At 40.5% G+C, this 22,689-nt stretch overlaps 1 protein-coding gene across 1 annotated transcript in view; it reads right to left on the bottom strand.

The window, feature by feature from the left end:
• Nucleotides 1-17,953: 17,953 nt before the first annotated feature.
• Nucleotides 17,954-22,689, bottom strand: part of LOC111227523 (BMP/retinoic acid-inducible neural-specific protein 3-like) — a 37,340-nt gene continuing 32,604 nt past the window's right edge. Inside the window, exons 7-8 of the mRNA XM_022753052.1 lie at nt 19,444-19,786; nt 17,954-19,213 (exon numbers count right to left, since the gene is read on the bottom strand). Coding sequence (XP_022608773.1) covers nt 18,443-19,213; nt 19,444-19,786 — 1,114 coding nt within the window. The 3' untranslated portion in view covers nt 17,954-18,442. The remainder of the gene's footprint in view (nt 19,214-19,443; nt 19,787-22,689) is intronic.

The following is a 22,689-nucleotide window of genomic DNA, read 5'->3' as shown; positions in this document are numbered from 1 at the left end:
TTAAAGCCAGCAAAGGCTTCACTGTGGCTGGGTTTTGTTCCCCTTGAGGAACCATTTACCTCCGACTGCATTTCTTTGTTTTCCCTAATTCTTTGCAAGTTGGAGAGTGTGTTGTCTTTGTTGTTTATGAGCGCTACATCAGAGGGAAGTGTTTAATTTACAAATGTAATATTATTCACTTCCAAGAAAAAAACAAATCTCAAAATGTATCAAAACAACACCATGAATTGGTGAAATAATAGAATTTAAAAGGTAAATTCGTCATTTTGTGATGAGGCCTAGGTCAACAAACATACTGATCTCAGCTGTTTTGTACATGTTGTCAGCCCTGTTGTGAGAATTTTCACATGAATTTAGGGTCGAGATTTCAGGACACAGTCTCTGATTATTTAATGATCATTACATTACCACAGCCTGATCAAATGATCAGATTTGCACTTCAAAATGTTTACACATAATGCACTTATATGAGCGAGTGGGATCTAGCCTTTATATGAATCCTCAGAGCCGAGGTGAGAATGTGTTCAAGTCAGCTGAGAAGTAATTGGATCTTTGTGTGTTAGAGATGCGGGTGAAAACAAAAATAAATAAAAAGAAAAACACCTACTCCAACCTGTCGCACGCATTTTTAGGTCATCACTTACCAACATGAAATGATCTCCGTCCTATCAACAAAAACACAGTAATGCTACCAGGCTCAAGATGAGATTATGTGGGTTTTCAGCTGTTCATCATCAGTTCCCACTGAATAACTCTCAAGAATACAGTGATCAAAACATGATGGATAGTTTTCACAGTAGCCCTCGTCTGCAGTCCTTCTTGGCAGCACCCGAAGGAGGTATACATTCACACTTGTGGGACACTTGTGGGTGTAAATGTGAATATTCGCAGCCACGCAATCTGTCATGCTTGGTCACAGTATACGCTGGGGAACAATTAACTTTAACTGGGCTTCAGCAGGGTCAGTAATTCCAAGAGCAATCACCATATTCCAGATACTTTGACATTAAATGTAGATCTGGCACAGAGCTTGTTTCTTCCTCTTCTCTTTCTCCAAACTGAATAACCATACATGTCGTTTTTTTTCAACCCTCTGATACGACCAGTAGGAGTTGTCATGGACCTTGGTTGTCATGGTTACAATACTAACACTCATGGCTTGGTTAGGTTTAGGCAAAAAAAAACAACTTGGTTAGGTTTAGGAAAAGATCATGACTTGGGTTAGAATAAGTACTTCCTAAACATTAGACAATCTTTGTTGTCGCGGTTACAATAATAACGACGTGGTTAACTACTTTCACACGGGAATCAAACACCCCTGTGTCATAATCCTGTGTTTTTGTTGACACATCCATCCACCACAACTTCCTCCTGATGTGGACTTTGGCGCTCTCTATACTACGTCACCAGACTTTTCCCTTTACTCCTGTAATAATTACCACGACCACTAGATTTCGCCTAGCAACAAAATGTAACTATGGATCGTGATAACCTGCTGCACAGATGATCTATGAGCTCGTTTTTTACAGGACGACAGTCTCTCAAGAACTGATGTTGGAAAGATACTTGATAATTCTGCACCTTAGAACTAATGCTAACATTCAGCACCAATAAGAGGAAATTGAGGTGATTGTGCCAAGGTGGCGGATGAGCGTATAGCATGCTAAATCCTTATGCAGCAGACTGGAGTTTATTCATAGAACTGCAATAAACATGATCTTTCCCTAAACTTAACCATGTGTTTTAATTGCCTCACCCTCTCATATGTTAAACCATATTTAAGAAACTGCAGGCAACATTTTCTCCTAATTTTAACAGTACTATTGTTGCTGATGCACAAAAAATGTAGAAAGGGAGACTTTTGAGAACTCAAACGTTTCAACGTGTTGACATTTCACTGTGCAACTGATGAAATGGCAGCTGTCCATGACGTAATCTGAAAATTTTACGCTCTGTGTTTTGGTCACTTTTGTAACTGTTCTTCTTCACTGAGGCATCTTAACTTATTGCTTTAGCTTCTCAAATATGGGCTAGCGTTACATTTCAAAGATGAAACATTAAATAATGACATCATTTGCAAATAAATAAATATTTTGACAATGGGAACACATTATTTGCAGCCCTGTAGTGAACAATAATTCTGTATGTAGCCTTGAACATCTGCAGGGCTGCGTTTTTCTTTGTACATCTTTAGTGTGTGTGTTTATGTAAGAGAGAGAGAGACAGAGAAAGAGAGAGCACATACAGTATGTGTGTGTGAAGTCTTTGTTTACATCTGTTCCAGTGTGCTGGGTTCATTGTGAGTGAGCATTAATTCGATAAAGGCTTAGAGGGATTTCAGATGAATCTTGTTTCTCTGTCCTGTTCTGCTCCCTGTTTGATTTTTGCTATGAAGGCTGAAGATGAAGATTAGAAAGAGCGGTGCAACCCTAAAAGGATGTCTTTGTGACTATCCCCCGAGCCATGTGCCTTTCATTTGACCTCTCGGCCGATTTATTCACGACTCAATCTGACCCCGGAACGATTCAGATTCAAAGCTGATGTATCTATAATAAGACAAAATTAACTTAAAAAATCCTATCGAGGTCTGACTACGATCCTTGGTGCTTCTTAATTCAACGTTATCCTTCTGGCCTCCTTCGTAGTGATGTCACCTTGAAATGAAAAAACATCACATCACATTTAAGAAAAAAAAAAAAAGCCTGAACAAGTTACAAAATTTTATATTATATATATTTATTTTTATTCTGATCACACACATTAAAATAATCTGGCTCTTTTGAGACCAGACTTGATTATATAAAGAGTCAGACCTGGAGGCGAGTCGGTGATTCACCCTGTTAAAATAAAAATGAATGGATATTTGAAGCATGAATTCACATTTCGACTTGCATCTCCCACTGACGAACACCTGAATGGTGAACACTGCCCCCACACAGGTATCGCGGAAATCAATGTCGTCTGTGAATGTTACATCATGAGGGGAGCAGTAACCTTGCACGGAAATTCCAGGGCCTGAAAGCCGTACCTGCTTGTGAGAATGTGCCTCCTTAGAGCATAAAGGCTGTAATCTGGCCTGATTTGTCATGTCAGTGTCTGTAGGATTCCCGGCGGAGAGACAAATGCTGTACCTGTTTGTGTCAGATTGATAGTTATGACATAAATTACATGATATCCCGCTGCTCCCGGCTTATCTGATGGAGCTGCGAGCTGACATATTACCGAGAACACTGGTGTCCTTATCAATATTCACTGCATCCTGAACCGCGACGAGCAGATGGCTTTGCTGCTCTTTTCACACAAACCCACAAGAAATTGCCACAACTCATGCATACAAAACACAACGTAGCATCAAATAATGGGTTGTCACTCTGCATAATGTCCACATTTCTGATGGATTTGGGCTCATAATGGATTCTTAATTAATGCTTGTAAGTATCTGAAAGGCGGCCAGTGCCTGCACGGACGATAAGGCACTGCCCCCACTCCACACACACACTCGCTTTTTTTTTTAAGGAACCGGTGGACGGATGATGATGATGTTGATGGTGATGATGATACGATAACAGCTCTATTTAGATTCCTATCTGTCTGTGCTGGCACTAGTGTGCCATACATCCATCTGCGGCGGTTCTAATATTCTCAAACATGGGCTTAGAGCGTCATTTGTCTTAAGTGTCAAAGGCACTTGACATTACGGGCCCCTCCGGCTCACATCTCAAACAGAGGCTGACAGGGATCTGCCAGGCGATTTGGAGCCATCCGAGACAGCACTGATCCGTCAGACGCCGCTTCATCGTGCACTTTGAAACTTAACCACTGAGGTGATCTTCGGGAGACTGGACCCGCGGTCTGAGACCGAACCTCCAATCCAAAACCTTACAAGGGGGGAAAAGCCAGTCGCAGGGCTGCAGCATGCCGGAACGAGAAGATGAGCAGATTATTCACTGAGCACTGCAGCATGATGGGCTTTGGCCCATTTAGCAATTTATCCAAAGCTAGTTAAGTGGCGGGGAGGAGGATAGCAGGAGGCAGAGAAGCACTTGAGTTGATTCTGTGTGAAACTCTTCTTCTTATGTGCCTTATAGATCTAAAATTATCAAACTCTGCATACTTCCTGTGCCATATCATTTCAAGATCAAGAATGGGATTTTTAAGAAAATATAAATAGCTGCAAATTGCATTGGAGTGCAACCTTTTTCACTGACTCCCTCCCTGATCTGAAACCCATCTGGAAGAGAAACTTGAACTACTATGTCTGATAAATGTCTCAGCGATGATTTATTTCTGCCAGATACCCATAACATCACTGTTCTGTCAAATCCATTCACTCTGATCAAGGAGCAATTTCAGCAGATACACTAGAAGGGCTTTTTTGATTTAGTTTTTGACATTTTTGCCAATATGTCTGACATGCAATATATGCAAATTGAACCTCTCTAATAAGCATCTTCTTTGGTTCAATTGGTTCGGGCTTTTTTTTTTCGTTTTTTCCCCCTCTCATCCGACAGTCTGCACATCTAATTTTGGTCATGAAAATAGCCTTATTATTTTCCTGATAAGGGCATGCCTATTGAGATGTCACTATTCTGTTCTCGCAGAGCAATCACCCCATCCATTCAATTTGGATTCAAAATATCACTTGCACTTCTCAGGGGAGATTGTTACTTCTCCATATAGCATGCAGGTACATGCACAGATGCCCGCATCTATACACACACACACACACACACACACACACACTGGAGCACCTCATCATTGTCATCTCGAATAAGACTTAAATGATGGATGGTTTTGTGACGCATTCAAAGCTAAATAGGAACACGGAGTTCTCTCACCCAGCTCCTGCTATTTTTTGCTCTTTGCTCTGCCAGCAGGAGTGGCTTCAAGATGTGCTGTTGATATTTTTCCTTATCTGAAGATAACGGGGTGGTTTGAGTTGGGGGGTCAGCGAGACTCGCATTAACTACCTGTGGGGAAACAGCATCAAATACATATATATATATATATATATGTGTGTGTGTGTGTGTATATGTATAAACCATGCCATCTGGCCCTCTGGGTGATTCCACCCTGTACGGTCCCTGCACTCCCTCTACGGGTGTGTTCTCCCCGAGAGGTTGAAAAATGAACGGCACCAAAGCCGATCTGAGGAACTGTTACTGAGCAGCTGCACTGTGAAATTGATATTAATTGAAATTGATTATTCAATCTGGGACACATGGGTCATTAATTTCTAATCTCTCCCTTCAATCAATAATATATCCCTCTCTCTAAAACATCTTTTACAGCTTTTAACTCTTATTTATGAATGAAAATGATTACAATGATAGCATTCCTTAATTAAAGACGAGGCTTCCCTGCCTCATCGTTATTTTACTGAATTTCATGCCTTTACGAGAGAGAGAGAGAGAGAGAGAGAGAGTGAGAGAGAGAGAGAGAGACAAAAGAAAAGAAAGATTAGAAGTGGGAAGAAACTCGTTGTTTGAACTCACTTCTCTTTGCATCAAAATGTTTGCGCTTAAATTCTTTCTGTGCCAAGTTGGATTCATTTTGATGTCAGAGACAAATGTGTTGTCTAACCTATGGCTCTGTATTTTTCTCTTAGCTGGACTGGCCTTTTTTTTTTTCATCAGTGCAGGGCTGGGAGGGGACAGCACAGTCTAGGAGATGATATATAGAAGGCTGTCAGGTAATTTAACACACCCTTTGGCAGCCATGTGGAGTCTTGGGCAGCAAGGATTCAGCTTCATCAGATTATCCACTTTTTGCTTAGAATATTGTTGAACTGACCCACAGACTCACAACTGCTTCACTTTTAGTCCCTTTTGATATGTTTCAAATTTATACACATCATTTTCCTCTTTGGACGTTCCAGTGCCAGTTCCATTCTACATACCTATATGGCACAGTAAGTACTGTGTGCTAATCAACGTAAATGTGTCATGATGCTATATTACTTAAAATGTATATTGTTTTTTGCAAATAGCATCAGCTACAAGAAATCAGTAAAGTCAATTTTTATTATGCCTCTGCGCCAGGAACAGCCAGGGCCGGAGCCATTTTGTTTTCGGCTTGTCCGTCGAATCCGTCCATCCCATTCTCGTCTCATTGAGGGAGTTTCTTCAAATTTGGCAAAAATATCCACTTGGACTCAAAGATGAAATATAACAGAGTTTGGTGGTCAAAGGTCAAAGGTCAAGGTGAGTTTACGAAACACGGTTTTGGCCTTGTGAACAACAACATCCTAAAAACTACACATTTGTATGATGTTTATTTAAATGTATAAAACCGTTTTATATTGTATTGAATCACATTGTATTTCATTGTACGGAAATCAAACATTGGACTGCATCAATATGTCTCTAATCTGTAAATTGCTTTGGCAACATGTTTTTGTTCATGTCAATAAAGCTATTTTTAATTTGAACTTGAGAGATTTTTTTTTACATTAAATCAATTAGTCAGCTCTGTGCATACTCATATCCAGACCATATATTTTAAATACTACATTATACTGCGTTTTACAGAATGATAGATGAAACGAATACAGTCATTTTTGAAGCAAATAGCAAGTTTACCATAAAAAAATCTATACCACAGTGAAGGCTTTGCTTTTGCAATATTTTATCTCCATTTTTTTTTATAAATTCAACTTCTCAATTCAACTGCACTCCTCATTACTCTTTTAGTTGTTGTTTTAAAAGATCTTTATGAATCTATTTAACCACAATCCAGAATTTACCAGAATTTACTTTTTAATGTTTATGAATACCTCCTCCATGCCCTTTGTAATGTTAATGGACACTATTCTCCCACAACATAATAACACACTCAGAAATCAAGCAAATAGTTTTTTTCAGTATGTATACAAGCCATTTGACCATTTTGCACAACAGGAATTGATATAATATGTGCAGTAACTACACACAATGTTCATGGAGAAAGTTTTCTCTTGACCTAAAACGGCAGATTGGCAAAAAAAAAAAATAGAAGAAAAAAAATCCATTTACTAGATTTTACCAGAGCTTTCGCCTTCCCTAAGGTTGCTTAGTTGTCACTCAGCTGTCATCACATGACCCAAGTGTGGAACTTAGGTTGCACCATAACATTTGGTTGCTGTCATATGATAACACGTATGGGGCTACAGATGGGACAGCAGGTGGTGTATACTGACTTTTTTGTGTGTATTTCATTTTATAACATTTCCAGTGTGATCATGATATGTACACAAAACCTGCTTATAATTAACATGCACTGTATGTAATATGGAACAGGGACACAGAACTTACAAACAGTCAAGTAGCTTGTGAGCTTTCTTTAGTACAAGATGTTTATTCCAGTGACGGCAGCTTATGTTCTCACCCCCCCATCCACTTTACACGGACACAGAAAATTAAGATGGGCTTCTTCAAGCAGAGTGATTTGCCACAATACAGCACTGATTGGGTGTTGATTATGTTTGTTGGTTCAACCTTAATTATCTCGGCTGTTTGGGTACGCATCTTCTCCCTCTGACTGCTGACGCACGTCACCACAAGGTTGCAAGGAGCGACATCCTGCGCACGTCAACAGCAGCATCTCAAGTGCCACTGAGGCTCCTAATGATCATTTCTCGACACTCGAGGCTGCTCTGGATTTGATTTGGAGTGTGTATGCCACTGGAATGAGGGCTTTTCAACAAACACACACAAGTATTGCTTTTTACACAAGTATGTCTTTTTCTTGAACTTTGCTTTTCTTCCTAAAAAATCATTCTTAAGGATGTTACGATGTGTTTAGCTCTGAAGTGATTGGATTGGCTCTTTTCTATCTTTTATTTAAATAATTACTATCTCTGATTATTCACAGGCATACACAAATGCTTCACATGAAAGCTGTTATATTTCAGTTTGATCCATATAGATTTATTTAACATGGTATTTAAATTATTTTTTCAAAAGAAAACAATTATCAAATTAAGCGTCCTCAGATCTGTATGATACGTAGACATATGAAAAATAACATCTTCCTATGAACTGTAATATACTAATACAGCAGCTTTTAATACTGAAGCTTTGAACACAGGTAAGCTTGGGGCGTGTGTGGAGATTTTGGTACATGCCGGTTTGTGGCGAGCATACGCTCACCCACCTGTCACTCAAAGTGGCCACGCCCTCAATAAGGCCTAGCTCTAAGCCTTAATAAATTTTAACAGGTGAGTTCTATAAAAAATTCACCCTCCGTACAATTGTACAAGGAGGAAATTAGCTATATAGACTAAAACAGTTTTTTGTACCAGGCTGTAAACATGTTGGGCATTTTAACATGGGAGTCAATGGGGATTGACTCGCTTTTGGAGCCAGCCGCAAGTGGCCATTAGAGGAACTGCAGTTTTTGGCACTTCCATGTTGGCTTCATTTTTCAATCCGGAAGTTGCCACTTGGTTTGTACAGCATCTACATTAAAGGTACCCAGTGGAGTTTTATGACCCCTATTGGCGCTATGAAGCGAAACATTTTTTTTTGAATATGCACATCTTTTGTTTGTTCTGGTGCTTGTTCCAGTTACACTGCAGAGTTTTTTATTTGTTTGTTTCAGGAGAACTTCACTCACACCTTTTAGCTTGTGCACTTAATTCAAATTTATTGGAACGGTACTTGAATCGAGTATTTCAGAGGATGATATTCTGCTTTTTAATTCACTACATTTATCTGACATTTATATTCACAAGTTACTGCGCAAATTAACATTATACATAGAAAACAATTGCCCAACTTATAGTACACAGATTGTATTTTGCGGTGAGATGTTTTGACTGTTGCTGTTTTCAAGGTCAAGAATAAAATTAACATCCAAACTTTCAAGCCAACATGAGTGAGATTCTTTAAAGGTGCCAAGAAAAATGAAAGATCAAGACAGGCCCAGTAGCTCGCTAATCAAGCCCTGGTATTTCTACTATTGCATGATGTGAACACTTCTCCTACCATTACCATAGTAAGAAAATTACCACCATCATACATTACCAGCTGTGACATCAGGAATGAACTGTGCTAAGATACATATATACAAAAACTAAAAAGAAAAAAATAAATAATAGTGTTTAATTTTCATCAAATTCTATTCACAGCTGATTTCCCCTTTTTATATGCAGTCTATATCAGTATTCCTACCCGCCATCATGATATATTACATAATGAGCCACATTTGGGCGGAATTGCCATCACCTATGGGTAAGTCTGATGTTTGATGAGCACTAAGTAGGTAAGTAATGCTGTATTCAGGCATGGTAGCGCCGCATTGGCCTCAGTTATCCAGAGAAAAAAAATAGTGTTGATTTCACACTCCATTCCCCTAACACACAGACAGATTCAGACATTGACTTTGGAGTGGTGTATTTGTAAAAAATGTGACACAAATCCAAATAATTCATAAATGACCTTGACTAGCACCGGTGCCTCAGTCCTCTGATGAGTACATGTCACAGCAAAGGATTGTCTAATAAGTGATGCATTGGAAAGCCTGGCCAGAGGATCCCTAAAGCAATTCTTTTGTAATTGATGTTGCGGCATAAAATGGCTCTCAGTAGGCCCAGGCTGATTAGGTTGTTTTTTTTTTTTTTTATTTGCTGTCTAGCCGCTCCCCTCTCGCAAACAGTCGACCACCAGGTAGAAATGACATCACATCCACTTATCCCATTAAACTGGATCGCGTTCTTGCGTGTCCTTGTCACGTGTCTCTCATCTTCATCTCTAAATGCTGTGTTTGGTCTGCGCATTAATATTGAAGCCTGATCGTTGACCATCACTTGCGGTGATGAACAGCGGTGAAAATGAACACAGACAAGCTGCTGGAGTTTATTCTGGAGTATTGAATGCGATATATAATTTATGGGGATGAACATGGTGAAAAAAGAAAAAAAAAGAAAAAGTCTCCTCTATTTCTCTCCCGCTCCCCTCCTCTCATCCTCCTTGTTTTATTTTCTGTATTCACTGCCACGTGGACTCTGGGGACTCAATGCAAATATCCTGGTGTTCCACTTACTCCTCGATCCAACAGGGTTCATCGAGTCTAATCAGATCTCTTGACTCCCCCTCCTTGTAACAGATGCAGACTATCTGTCTTGTATGCAACCATTTAATTTCTCAAAGCATTTCAATGTATTCTGAAGCACCGCATGAGCAGTACTGTATGAGCACTACAAGGCTAATGTTAGCGCGCCGTACAATATTACAAATCATGACACATTACACATAATATACCACGAGCAAACCCTGTGCAATACATTATGAATGTAGCATTAGCATGCATCTGCCCAGCGGTGCTAAACCCGGTGGGCCCTGCACGCAGCTCCGTACGTAACATATGCTGTAGTAACCTGACAATTACATTAATGCTCTAAAATGAACTCGCAATGTACTTTTGACGACTTGAGAGCAACATTTCTACCGATGCATGGCACATTTGTGTTCTGTTGGGGTATTATTCCTTCAGTGTTGTGTGTGAGAGTACCCTAATGAAATTCCACAATGAAAGCAGAGGCAGGGTCCAAGTTGGTCTCTCATCCTCCGTGCTGATGATTTCATGCGGTTTCTTCCACTCTGTGTGGTTTGACTTACAAGGACACCTCATTCTGCTGTTTTCTCTAAGACACATCCTCTGCTCACGTCAGAAAAATAAATGAAAAAATCAGAACTGATCAGAATAAGAACATGTTTTGAAAGGAGCACTAGATTTTTACAGGGTTTACACAGGTCAGTGAAATCCTTTAAAGCAGTGGTTCTCAAAATTCTTTTTCATTAAGGACCCCTAAACTGACACAAATTAGACCACGGACCCCCATTTCTAAAGATTTTGTCCCATGGTGCCATCGGATCTCCCGTTGTCTCTCAGCTCTCCATCTTGTAAATAGGTCCGTCTCTATTGCACTGCTTATATAGTTTTGCTGTGCTGTGTTAGAGAAGACAAGAGACCACATAGCCTGCCATCACTGTGACACAGCACAGTAGAGAAGTGTTTAGAATATTCAAGGCTCTCTCTCTCTTTTCCTTGAGCTCGTGTAAAACCTGCTAGCTCTCATTATAAAAATTATAATAGTAATTAACCTTGATCCATGTCTTAAACTAGATTGGTCCTTGAATTTGAGGAGAGTTGGGCCTAGAAGGTCCTTGAAAAGTTCTTGAAGTTGATATTTAAGAAGGTGTGGGAGCCCTGTTTTTTTTAACTTCTGATTTTTAATCAGTGGCCTACTTCAACAGTCATCAGTGCGTTATCTGCAAATCAGTTCTGCTGTGGTACTCTCCGCTCTGTTTCATCATGTTTGCAATATGCTAAGGAGGTTTATCTAATAGTTCATAAAGCATTTAAATTAATTAAAAGCAGAGATAATCTAATAAAATAAATATAACATATATATAAATATAACTACAATCTACTACTTGTCACCACTTAGTCAGTAATAAGTTCATTTCCTCTGATATATCTACCATGTTTTGAATAAGCAGGCTAATTAGAATATGATCTGCTGAAATAGTATAACAGAATATAACATAATATAATAGTTAAAGGTCCCATATTGCATAAAGTGATATTTCCAAGTCTTCTTTGAGTATAGAGCAGGTTCAATATTAATACTGTGTTTAGTACCAAAGTGCTCAGTCCACAGACAAATGCATGCACACAGCCTGTATTCAGAAACTGAGCCTTGGAACAGGCCGAACGTCTGTAACTTTGTGATGTCACAACAAAGCAGTCACCTCCCTGCCCTCAACCATGCCCCAAGCCCAGCCAACCTGGTACCACCATCCAACCTGGCAGGATTAGATTTCTCTCAGTGAAATCTCCTATATTCAGCATGTTTCTCACCGACCTGTTGTTACTAGAGCTTCAGAGAGATGCCTGAGAGAGGAGATGTAAAACTACATTCAGATGGTTTTTGGTTCTTAAAACCAACAATATATCTTCTCATGGATCAACACTTCAAATAAAATACCAGAAAAGTATAAAATATAGGACCTTAAAGATGTATTATGATGTGCAACTTTCCATCTATACCATAATTGCTATATCTAGGAATATATATTGTGCGTCATACCTCAATGATCAATCAATCAATCAATCAATCAATCAATCAATCAATCAATCAATTAAACAGAAGTTCACCCCAAATACCAACACACTTTTCTTCCATATGTCTTCCAGAGTCTCACTTTTAGTCTCGGCACATCCACAGTCGATGCGGCCTTCCTTCCTAATGAATGGCATTCATCTGGCACCCTCAATAATGTCATTTTATAATGCATCATAGCGGCTAATAAACTCAGGATTGATTTGTGCTTATACAAAAATACATCAGGCGGAAACCATCACATCTGTAATAAATTGATGCTGATCCCTCCGTCCCCCACCCCCGCACCCCTGTCGAGAGGACGGAGCAGCCAAATGCCAGGAGAACTTTATTTATTTATATTCTTTTTCTTATTGGAGGCTCCTCAGCGCTGCAATCGATCTCGGTGCAGCGCCTTTTGTTCTCTGAAGTAATAAAGCAGCATATTGATTTATTGGCGGGCGACAGTTACCTTTTGCCTCCTCCTCCTGTTCTCTGTTTCGTTCCACTGTCGGGTCCCTGGGGAGGAAAAGTTTGGTCTATACGGAAAAGCTGAAGCCCTACACTTTGCTGCAATACAACCCGCATCTACGGTGACATTGAGATTTAAGGTGCGTGCGAAAATACATTGCAAGAGGTATTGATCTGGACAAGTGGAATTTTTCTGGAATGGGTATTGGTCAGGACCGGGGGTGGGGGGATGTGGGGCTTTGTCATTGTGTACAAATATGTTTGTTGATTTTCTGATCTCCGCTGCTAATCTCCACTCAGGGATAAACAGCCTCCTCCAGTTGTCATAATAAGTGTGAACAGCCATAATTGTGTGAATGTGAGCAGGAATTAATGCAGGAAACAAAGTGGCAGATGAGAGAGCAGACGCAACCTGACTCAGCTAGACGTCACTTGAGCCAACACAAATAGCACAGGGTAGTAGCCCATACAGAAATGTTATATGTGACATTTATGCCCCTGTATCAGTGGTGTTGTTGCTATATATGTCACCTATAAGGAGATTTTTATCACATATATACATCCTCTGGATATATGAAGGTATATGTTTATAAAATATATGAAATACTCAAAGTAAAATGCAAGTTTATCAAAATAACCAACTTTCTATACGATTATATATGATTCTTATTAATTCTAAAAAATATATATATGTCTATGTTTTATATTTACATATATTATATCAACATATAGTGACAAGCTTTGTGAGAAAAATATTTGCGTAACATATGTCTACAATATAAGCATACATACAGTACATAAACATACTGTACATGTTTGTATTAGCTAACATTGTTCCGATTTCTGACAGGTTCCGTAAGTAATTTTTAGATACATATATATACATATACGTACATATGATTTCACGTCCTATGTACGTATACTTATATATTTCATATATGGAAATTCATTACATGTACATATATTACATTTGTGTAAGGGAGTCTACAGTATATACATATTTTGAACAGCATTTGTTTCCTGTTTTAAGATGTTTTTTTATATACGCCTTCACATTTACATATTGACTATATATTACCAAATGATGTCTTTTCTATTCATGCTGTCTTCATATCACTCTCAATCAGTACTACATCCTGGAGTCCAAGGGTTTCACTGAATTGCACTGGAAATACATAGACCTTCCTGTGGTCACCTAACTCAGGAAATATGTTTCTTATTTCATGGTTCCATTTAAGGATAATAACTAAATTATTTTTATTTGGTGGCAAAGATACAAACCTCTAAGTTACTCATCTTAGCTCTCTGTTTAGATGAAAAGAGATACCCAGTGTTGTTATGGATACAGACCTAAACTTGAACCTGAAATTAAATCAATACAATAACAAAGTCTGCTTATTACCACTTCAATACATACCAAGAATCAGACAGTTCATGTCTGAACATGTTTCTTAAAAACTAATCCACACCCTTTTCTCTAGTAATGACTTTTTCCTCAGGTCTTTGTACAAAAAAACAACAACATAAAAAAGACTAAGACAGCAATGGCACATTCTGAATGTGTCTGTGTCTCTGACCAAGGTCACATCACTCAGTTCTCAGAACTCTGTCTTGGTTTCAGTCTGTCAAAAAATTGATTTTAAAATAAGAAAAGAAGAAATACCAACACAGCAGACCTCTGAGGGGAGATGGTCTCTCTGTCATTGTCCTAATCAAGTATGTACAAGCTAAAGATGCTTTGAACACATCTGTTTGCAGTTACTTTTAATTCAAACAGATGCTACTTTATTTGCTTTTTCTCTATGTTTTATTGTAGCCCACTGTATGAACTGCACAAATGAACTTGTCTGACTATCTGCTTCCCAGCTTAGAATGAGAACTGTTCATTTTCCTGTACGTTGATTTAAGCCATCCAAGTTTATTGTCAGTACGAATATTCTGCCTTTTGGTATTATTCTCCTTCAGGTTCTGTCAAGCAGAATGGAAAAACCACAGTAAGAGAAATCATGGTCACTAAATCACAAACAGAGAATTTAATCAAGCAGATTTACAGTGAATCAGATGGGCTTTTCCTGCCTCTCATACCTTTGACTGACAGACTACTAAAAGGTCAGAGCCTCTCTAATCAAAACTCGCCTCTTGCCACCCCTCCCACTGTTGTAAGAGAGGCTGCTCCGGCGTTTCTGGCGGAATAAAAACCTGAGCTATTTACAAGCTCACGGTAATGAATTATGACTAGCTGCCTCTGCAGGACAGGTTTTTAGAACTGGTCTGGTAATTGCACAATGAGCAGAGTGCTGTTAAACATCATAATTACGGGTATATTACCTTGGGATCTTTTTATTTTGCTCGAGTAGAAACACGTACTGTGGAAGGGGAGAATTATTTTTCAGTCCTCCACCTCCTTTTTTCTTTGAAAAACACCATCCATATCCCTAATTACTCAGACTGAGGATATTTAATTCATTTTTTGGTGAAATGTATTAGTGCTTTGCCCCTGCAGTTTCCTGTTTTGTGATCCCTTTCCCTCCTGTGCACTGGGTTATAAAAAGGGTTTGACTACTTAAGGGTTTGCCGTCTCACTGTGAGAGACCATTTTCAGGAATTTAGTGACCTCAAAGTTGAAGCAAAGTCACCATAGACTCACAAACACAACTGGAGGCGCTGTCTCTCATTCTGTCAGAGCTGCTCTTTTCATGCTGCGGTGAAGCACTCATTTCCTCCACGTAATTGACATGACTGTGTCCAGGAAAAGACATGCTGACATTTGATAACACATTCCACCACTCACACATCTCATCAGACAGTACTCATCCATGTACCGGCCGGCGTACAGCACAGCTTTTGACACGAGTTAGAGTCGACAAGAGGAGCAGACAAATTGAGGGGATGACTGTTAACCTTCACAGGTGCTAGAATTGACCTTTGTCCTGCAGTGTCACTAAGGCACGTGTATGTTAACAGATTAGAAGTGGCATCTTATACCTGGCATTAACAATACAGACAGGAGCTGTACACAACAGTGTTCGATTATTCACTGAATTAAAAGTCGATATGTCTGTCGGTTTAATATCAATAATCATTAGTATAATTAATTTACAGACCCCCTCTGATGAAAATCAACCTTTTAACCTTGTTAACATGGTGTTTTTGACATATCATGAGCAAGCAGTCAATGCCATGACTGTGTATTTCCTCCTTGGAACTGCAGTGAACCATAGGCAGTCTCATAAAAAAACAGATTCAGACAGCCAGAGATTGTTACAGCACAAATCTAAGGAACCAATCCTGTCAAATTGTGGGGCTTGGGGGGCAGAGCTAGATAAACCAGAGAGCAAGAGTTTGCATTAGCACAGCTGCTTACACTGTGTCAGCCACTTCCAGTTACAAGCTAAACAAACAACATGGACAAAAGATGCTAACTACGCGAACCGCTCTGATACGTCCGCTAGTCTCTGATTCTGGTCTCAACAGACTCCTCATCTGAGTCTGGGTCTGACTGAGGCTCAAACATGTGGCTGAGTCTCTCTGATGTTTCCTCCTCTAACCATCTTGATGCTCTCTGCTCTTTCATGTCAACCTAGCACAAGCAGCGGTGGTGGGCCGGGCACAAGGTCCTGATCCAGAATTTCACAATAAGGAAGTAAGCGTAGATGTGCTTCTGGCATGCTGTTTAAAACATATCTGGAGAGGAACATTAAGGATAAAATAAATGGGAAAACCTTATTGAATTGACAAGATTGAATGATGGTGTGTCTGTGCACTGCATTATGGGATTGTTCTGGGGATTTCAAGCTAAATATTTCAAAGTGTTTTAATGCACCTCTGCTATTGATTATCCCTGAAATATGGGTGCATAGCAGCTACAGTATGGCGAAGGTTAAACCTCTACTTAAAGTTACAGTAAGATTTGGGACTTGGCAAGCAAACTTGTAGATCTGGCAGTCATGGTATCCTATAGTCAGAGTATCGTTAAGGTTGCACAACTAAAAACGATTTAGGAAAAGATTGTGTTCAGGTTTAGATATTAGAGAAACCAAAACAACATACTGTTCATACAAGATGGCGTCTGATGTTTAAAATAAAGCTTGTTTGCTTTGTCTTCTGCAGAGTACCTTGGCATCACTGATACACACACACACAAACTGCCTTAAAAGCACAGTTTAACAATAGTTTGTCGAGCTGCTGCTACACTTGAGATGGACAGAAAGTGCTGGGTTTTGCCTGTGCTTAATTGGCATTTCTGCCATCACCTTGTCCAAACTTGCCACGCAGCAGAAGCAGCACGTCAGCACCACAACAGCAGCAGACGCTGTCCTCTGTCAGTGTCTAAGCAACGCTGCTGTGCACTCAAGACCTCACAGCCCGATACACAGGCATATCTGTTGGTGTTAGCGATAAGCTAGAGTGTTGACGAAAGGCTTCAGGTCGCAGTTAATGTATGTAGGCTAAAGGGTGAGTGAGGCACAAGCTACAACACAGCTGCTGTAGCCAGCTGAAGTGGTAGAAATGCAACCTATGTGTTACACCAAACAGAAACCTGGAAAGAGTGGGCTAAAATAGTGGCTCTCAACCTCGGGGTCCCAACACCCTAACCCTAGAATGGGGAACAGTTTTTACAAAACATCACTTCTATCCATGATGTAATTTCCCTTTGAACAGATTTTGCACACACACACACACACACACACACACACACACACACACACACACACAAAATAACAATACATTTATAGCTTTCGTGCCACAGTCTTGTGCTTAGCTGTAGCCAGTTGTTAGTTTTGGAATGATTACAGAGCAATGGCTTCTCAGAAAAAACATATCAGCTCAAGACTGAAAGTGAAATACCTGAAAGTCCGACAGCAGCAACCATCAACGGGGTCACAAACACCAGCTTGATTACTCTTGGGGGTCGTTACTTGAAAAGGTTGAGAACCACTGGGCTAAAAAACACATCTAGTAGAGGTGTGATGTTTTTTACAACACACTACAGAAAGAGAAAACCATAATGCTTGAAAAAACTTTTAAACTGTTTGTTTGAGGCTGCTAGTGTGAGAGTGTGCAGTATGTTTTTCTTCCCTTTGAGTTTTGGGTTATTTGTGCTCCTAAGAAAATTTCCTGGGTGAACTTCTGTTAACTGAAGTGATCAGAAAATGTTAAGACGCATCGAGGTAATTGCAGGAAAAAAAAAAAAAAAATTCTGAAGAGAACTACATGACTATTACAATCACTTGGATCCAGTTCATTTAGCCTGACTAATTTGTCAAAATGCTTTAAGAGTATTTTTCAAAACAAATAAGAAAACTAGTATCAGGAAAAATGTTCCAACAGCTGGAATCTGTTATAACATGATGTTTTAATATCAATTTATCTACAAAATCTTTACTGACACCACTGTATTCTGGTCTTCATGGAAAGTGCACTGTCACTGAAGCAAAGGAACATATAAAAATTACAAACAAACAGACTGTACCAGTTTTACTGTAAAATGTCCATTGATACTGGCATTGGTACTTACAGTATAAATGAGCAGAATCATATTGAAACAGGATGGTTCAACTTTATGTAGTGGTATCTGAATTTCTACTGCAGAATTCTTTTGTTAAAGAGTTTGTTCTTGAGAAAACTGTTGTGCATGTTCTTGCTGATCCACCTCATTTTTAAATTTTTTTAAATTTTTTTTTATAATTTAGCACTGAAGTTTGTCGGCCACATAACAGAAACCAAAACAACCAGATGAGTACATTCTTCAGCTGTCCAGAGCTGGTCCTCTCCTTGGTAATCCATAGAGACAGAGGACAACTTTAAGCCACCATGGACACAATTCTCTTGTCCAAGAGTTCTCCTTGCGCCCATCTAGAGGCCAGATCTCCCATCAAGCGGCTGTTAACTGCACAGCTTGGTGGTCTCGTAATCCATCGAATTGGGCAGACGGGAGCTGAAGGCCTGTAAGGAGGCATGAATGCGAACCACCTCGCTGGCAGTCAGTTTGAGTCGGTGTCGGAGGAGGCAGGCAAACAGGTCCAACCTCTGTTGACCCGGAGGGGACAGCCGGTTCACTCTGTCTCGTATCTCCAGGAGTTGAAGCATGGCTGTGTCCTGGGAGCCTTGGGTGTATGGGTAGTCCAGCTGCAGAATCAAGTCGCGGATCGCCTCCGGGTCGAAGTGCATACTGTAGCCAAAGACCTGGATGCTGTTGATCTTCATGTAGCCCAGGTTCCGGGCGGGATCTGTCACTTCTAAAGGCTCGTAATAAACACTGTCATTCAATCCATCTTGAGTCTTTATCCTGCTCCGAAGGTAGATATGAATGGTTTCAAAGAACGTCTTCCATTTGTTGCCCAATGTCAGAGTCCAGTTATAGCATTCGAAGGGTAGGTCCAGCTTGGTGGCCTGCCAGTCTGGAAAACTGTTCTCATTGACAGGGATGTACCAGCTCTCTGAATGGCTCCCTCCAAAGGGGTTGATGTAGAGAGTAAGGACAGGTTCCAGAGTGCTGTTCTTTGTAAGGCAGATCTGGAGGGATATTCCCAGCAGCATGTGCACCATGTTGGACTTGTACTTGTTACTCTTCAGCGTCAGCAGCATCCTCTTTCTCCACGATGGGTCAAACCAGCTGTTGAGTCGCATGTCATTGCTGATGAAGATGGCGTGGACCTAACACAAAAACAGACAGCACACAGATGGCATTGGTAAACAGCGCACGTCTAAACATCTAAAACGTGGCCAATACATAGAGAAACTATAAAGTTCCTCAGTTGCCAGAAGGGCAGGGCTTTGTTTGTGGCTCCTGTGTGTAAATGTATCCCCCCCAGGCTACAGCCATGAAAGACAGCTCTGTTCTCAGTCAGCCTCACATGACTGAACAAAAGCTAAAAGAAAAATACCTCTAGCCTACGGTCAGCTCTCTGTAGCAGGTAGCCCAGCTCCAAATCCTGGAGGTCCGTCTCGAATCCCAGGTAGTTCTCCGTAGAGTCAGCCACCATGGGCCTGCAGGCCCCCTGCGTCAGAGCGAAGCCCAGGTTGCAGCTCCCACAGCGGGTGTGGTTGTCGGGTGCACACGCCGCGCAGGCCGAGCCTTCCCCAACAGCGCAGGGTGGAGGCAGCTGACAGGGGCTGTGTTCGTATCGGCAGCTGCAGCTGTGAAGCTCCTCAGAGAACGCGCCAAGCTGGTTGTTCTCTGAGCAATACAGGAGAGACTGGAAATGACTCAGCCAGTACGACTGAGGCCTGGACCAGGGGGAGAGGGAAAACAAGAGAGAGAGAAGAAGAGAGAGAGAGAGAGAGTGGTTATTGAACAGGAACTGAACTAGTTTGATAGGTAGAAGCTTCATGAGGTCCAGGGCACCTGTCGGGTCTGCAGACAGCTTGCTCGTTAAACATAAAAAACATAATCAGCATAAGGTAAAGCATGCAGACAAGCCTGAGAGGATTCCAGTGAGCATGGTTTTGGCAATTTGTGGGTCTCTGTGAAACCTCTGTTACATAACCATTACTTCAACAGCGTCTCTGTATAGTGCATACAACGTAAGACTTTCCACCAAATTATTTAGGTCACATGATAACTGATCCGCTAATGAAGGTCGTATGATGTGATCGATTCTGATGTCATATACTCAAATTTGGCTTTAATCTAAACCTCTTATATGTCTTATATTCAAATCAGGTTTGAGTCTGACCTGCCTGACTCGAAATTGTGTGTTTTAATGGTACGATCACACAGTGGTTTCAGCATCTCAAAATTTCCATCCTTCTAGAATCTAGGATTTACATACATTACAGAGTGTGCGGTTTTATTTTAACTAGGCAAAAACTCTTGCTCTCCCATGTAAATTCACAGTGTACCTTTTTTTTTCTTTTCAGTTGGATATTTCCACCAGGATATTGGTCCCAAGATTGTTCCAGAACAATAATTCATCTTTAGGATTATTTGGAAGTGTTTGCAGGAATGCCTTCACATTATTGAGTCAACCTTGCCTGAGATTCTTGCAGAGTATTTCTAGTATACGTGTTTCTTGTTGTCCTTAAGTGTTTGATGAGTGTAGGTTACACATGCAAAGGAATATGGGCACAAACACTGGTGTTTCAAAAGGAAGCGACAGCGGGAGACAGCAGAGAGAGAGAGGAAGTTGTCTTTGATCAGTTTGTGACATAAATATTAGAAGTGCGCTGCAGCCGTAGGGTAACTTACTCTCAGACATACGTATAATTCTCCCATGTGGGCTGGAGTTTGATTCCCGTCTGTAGCACTTTCTTGACTGTGATCCCTTTATGCCTCTTATCCTCTTTGCTTGCTGATGAGAGGAAATGCACAGTACCGCTGGCTTTCCTTTCAGAAAAAAAAAAAAAGCTTTTTCTTTGATGAGGGTGTATTGTGGTAAACTTTATGCTAATCTGAAAATGTTTGGTGGATTACATTTGGGGCATCCTTCCTCTGTATCCCCATTTTATTGTGTGTTTGGCAGTGGGTATCAAGTCTGAGTTCAGAAAATCACAGATTTAAATATCAAAAACCCCCCTAATGGAAAAAGCGGTCATGGTTAAATGAACCGAAAGGGCTCTTTCTTTCCATCACTCGCTACCTGTGGGCAAAGCATTTCACCTCCGACAGCTTCAGCAGGGAAAGCGGTCGCCGAGACAAGGCTGCAGTTGTGCTGTTAGTTCCCTGGTGTGAGTATGTACAGCCTTTCTGCTCCCTGCAAGTCTTCTTCCAAACCTCTGCTGTAAATCACAGTGTCTTCTAACTTCTGTGTTAAAGGAGCAAGAAACACTGAAATTTAAATCAGCCAAATACAAAGTTAAAGCCAGGGATTTTGACTTGCTGAAGATTGGTGGACTTTCAAATTAAACCCACAGTGGATTCCCTGACACAAGACCAGTGTCTACTTTAAATAATTACACTTATACTGAAGTGATGTGCACTACATGGCCAAAATAATGTGGACACAGAAACATAACACTACGTATGATTTTTGAACATGTCTCAATCCACTGGTATTAATCTGCTACTATGACAGCACTGCACACTATACGCTCCTGTGAAGCCTTCCACAAGATTTTGAAACCTAACCAAATAGATTTGCTCACATACAGCCACGAGAGCATTAATTAGGTGAGGGGCCGATTTGGCGATCAGGCCTGGTTCACAATTAGAGTTCCGGTTCATCCCCAGCTTGTTAGCTGGGGCTGAAGTCAGAGATCTGTGCAGATCTGTCAACTTCAAAACTGGGATAACATGGCTTTGTGCATTGTCACGTTGGAGGCCCTTCCCGAAACAGTTGCTTCAAAGTTGGAAGCACACTCTACACCAGGGGTAATTAATTAAAATTCAAAGATTTCCACAAGCAAAAGGTCCAGAACATTGGTCTGACTCGAGTCGAAATGATTGGCTGAGCAGTGGCACATGAGTACCGTAAAGGCACTGGTCATGTCTGGGTTATGTCTGGGTCCGGATCCAGACTACGGTCCGCCTATTAGTGACCTCTGCTCTATACAGTACATTAAAGGTGCCATATTCTACACTTTTCCGGTGTTATATTTGAGATGTTGACAAGTGCCACAAACCATCTCAATGTAGCTTTACGTCTCCTCTCTCAGGCTACGTCCACACTACTAGCTTATAGTTTTAAAACTCATTTCTTTTGCTATGTTTACACCTGGACTCCACACTACTGGGGAGTTTTCAAGCACCTAGAATAGAGACTTTTGGAAGCCCTGGACCCGGACCCATCTTAGTTTGAAAACTTCGGGGGTTGCATTGTAGTCTCAATGGAAGGAAACAGACACATTTTGAAACAATGACATAGACACCCACAGTTGCTCCCTTATTGGGTCTTATCAGCCTTGACTACCAGTAGTGAAAGCACCATAAATAACGAATTACAAGCGTTACTGACCTTGTTGTCTTTGCTAGCAGCTGTTGTGCAGTTAAATTCTGTATGTTAACGCTACAACTGCCTTTGCTGTTCCTCATTTGTAGTATTTTGTGCAACTAATCAACTGCAGAGGAGACAATCTGCTTCCTGTTTGCACCAGCTTGTGCATGGTGAGTGTATGTGAATGGTTATGCATGTAAGCTCTCTAAGGTGTGTGAGTGTGAACAGAGATTGTTTTCGTTTTAAAATGGCATTTTA

The sequence above is a fragment of the Seriola dumerili genome, unplaced genomic scaffold (assembly GCF_002260705.1).
Source record: "Seriola dumerili isolate Sdu_G_001 unplaced genomic scaffold, Sdu_1.0 BDQW01000189.1, whole genome shotgun sequence".
In the NCBI taxonomy this organism is placed as follows: Eukaryota; Metazoa; Chordata; class Actinopteri; order Carangiformes; family Carangidae; genus Seriola; species Seriola dumerili.
This window is presented reverse-complemented; position numbering and strand designations above follow the sequence as displayed.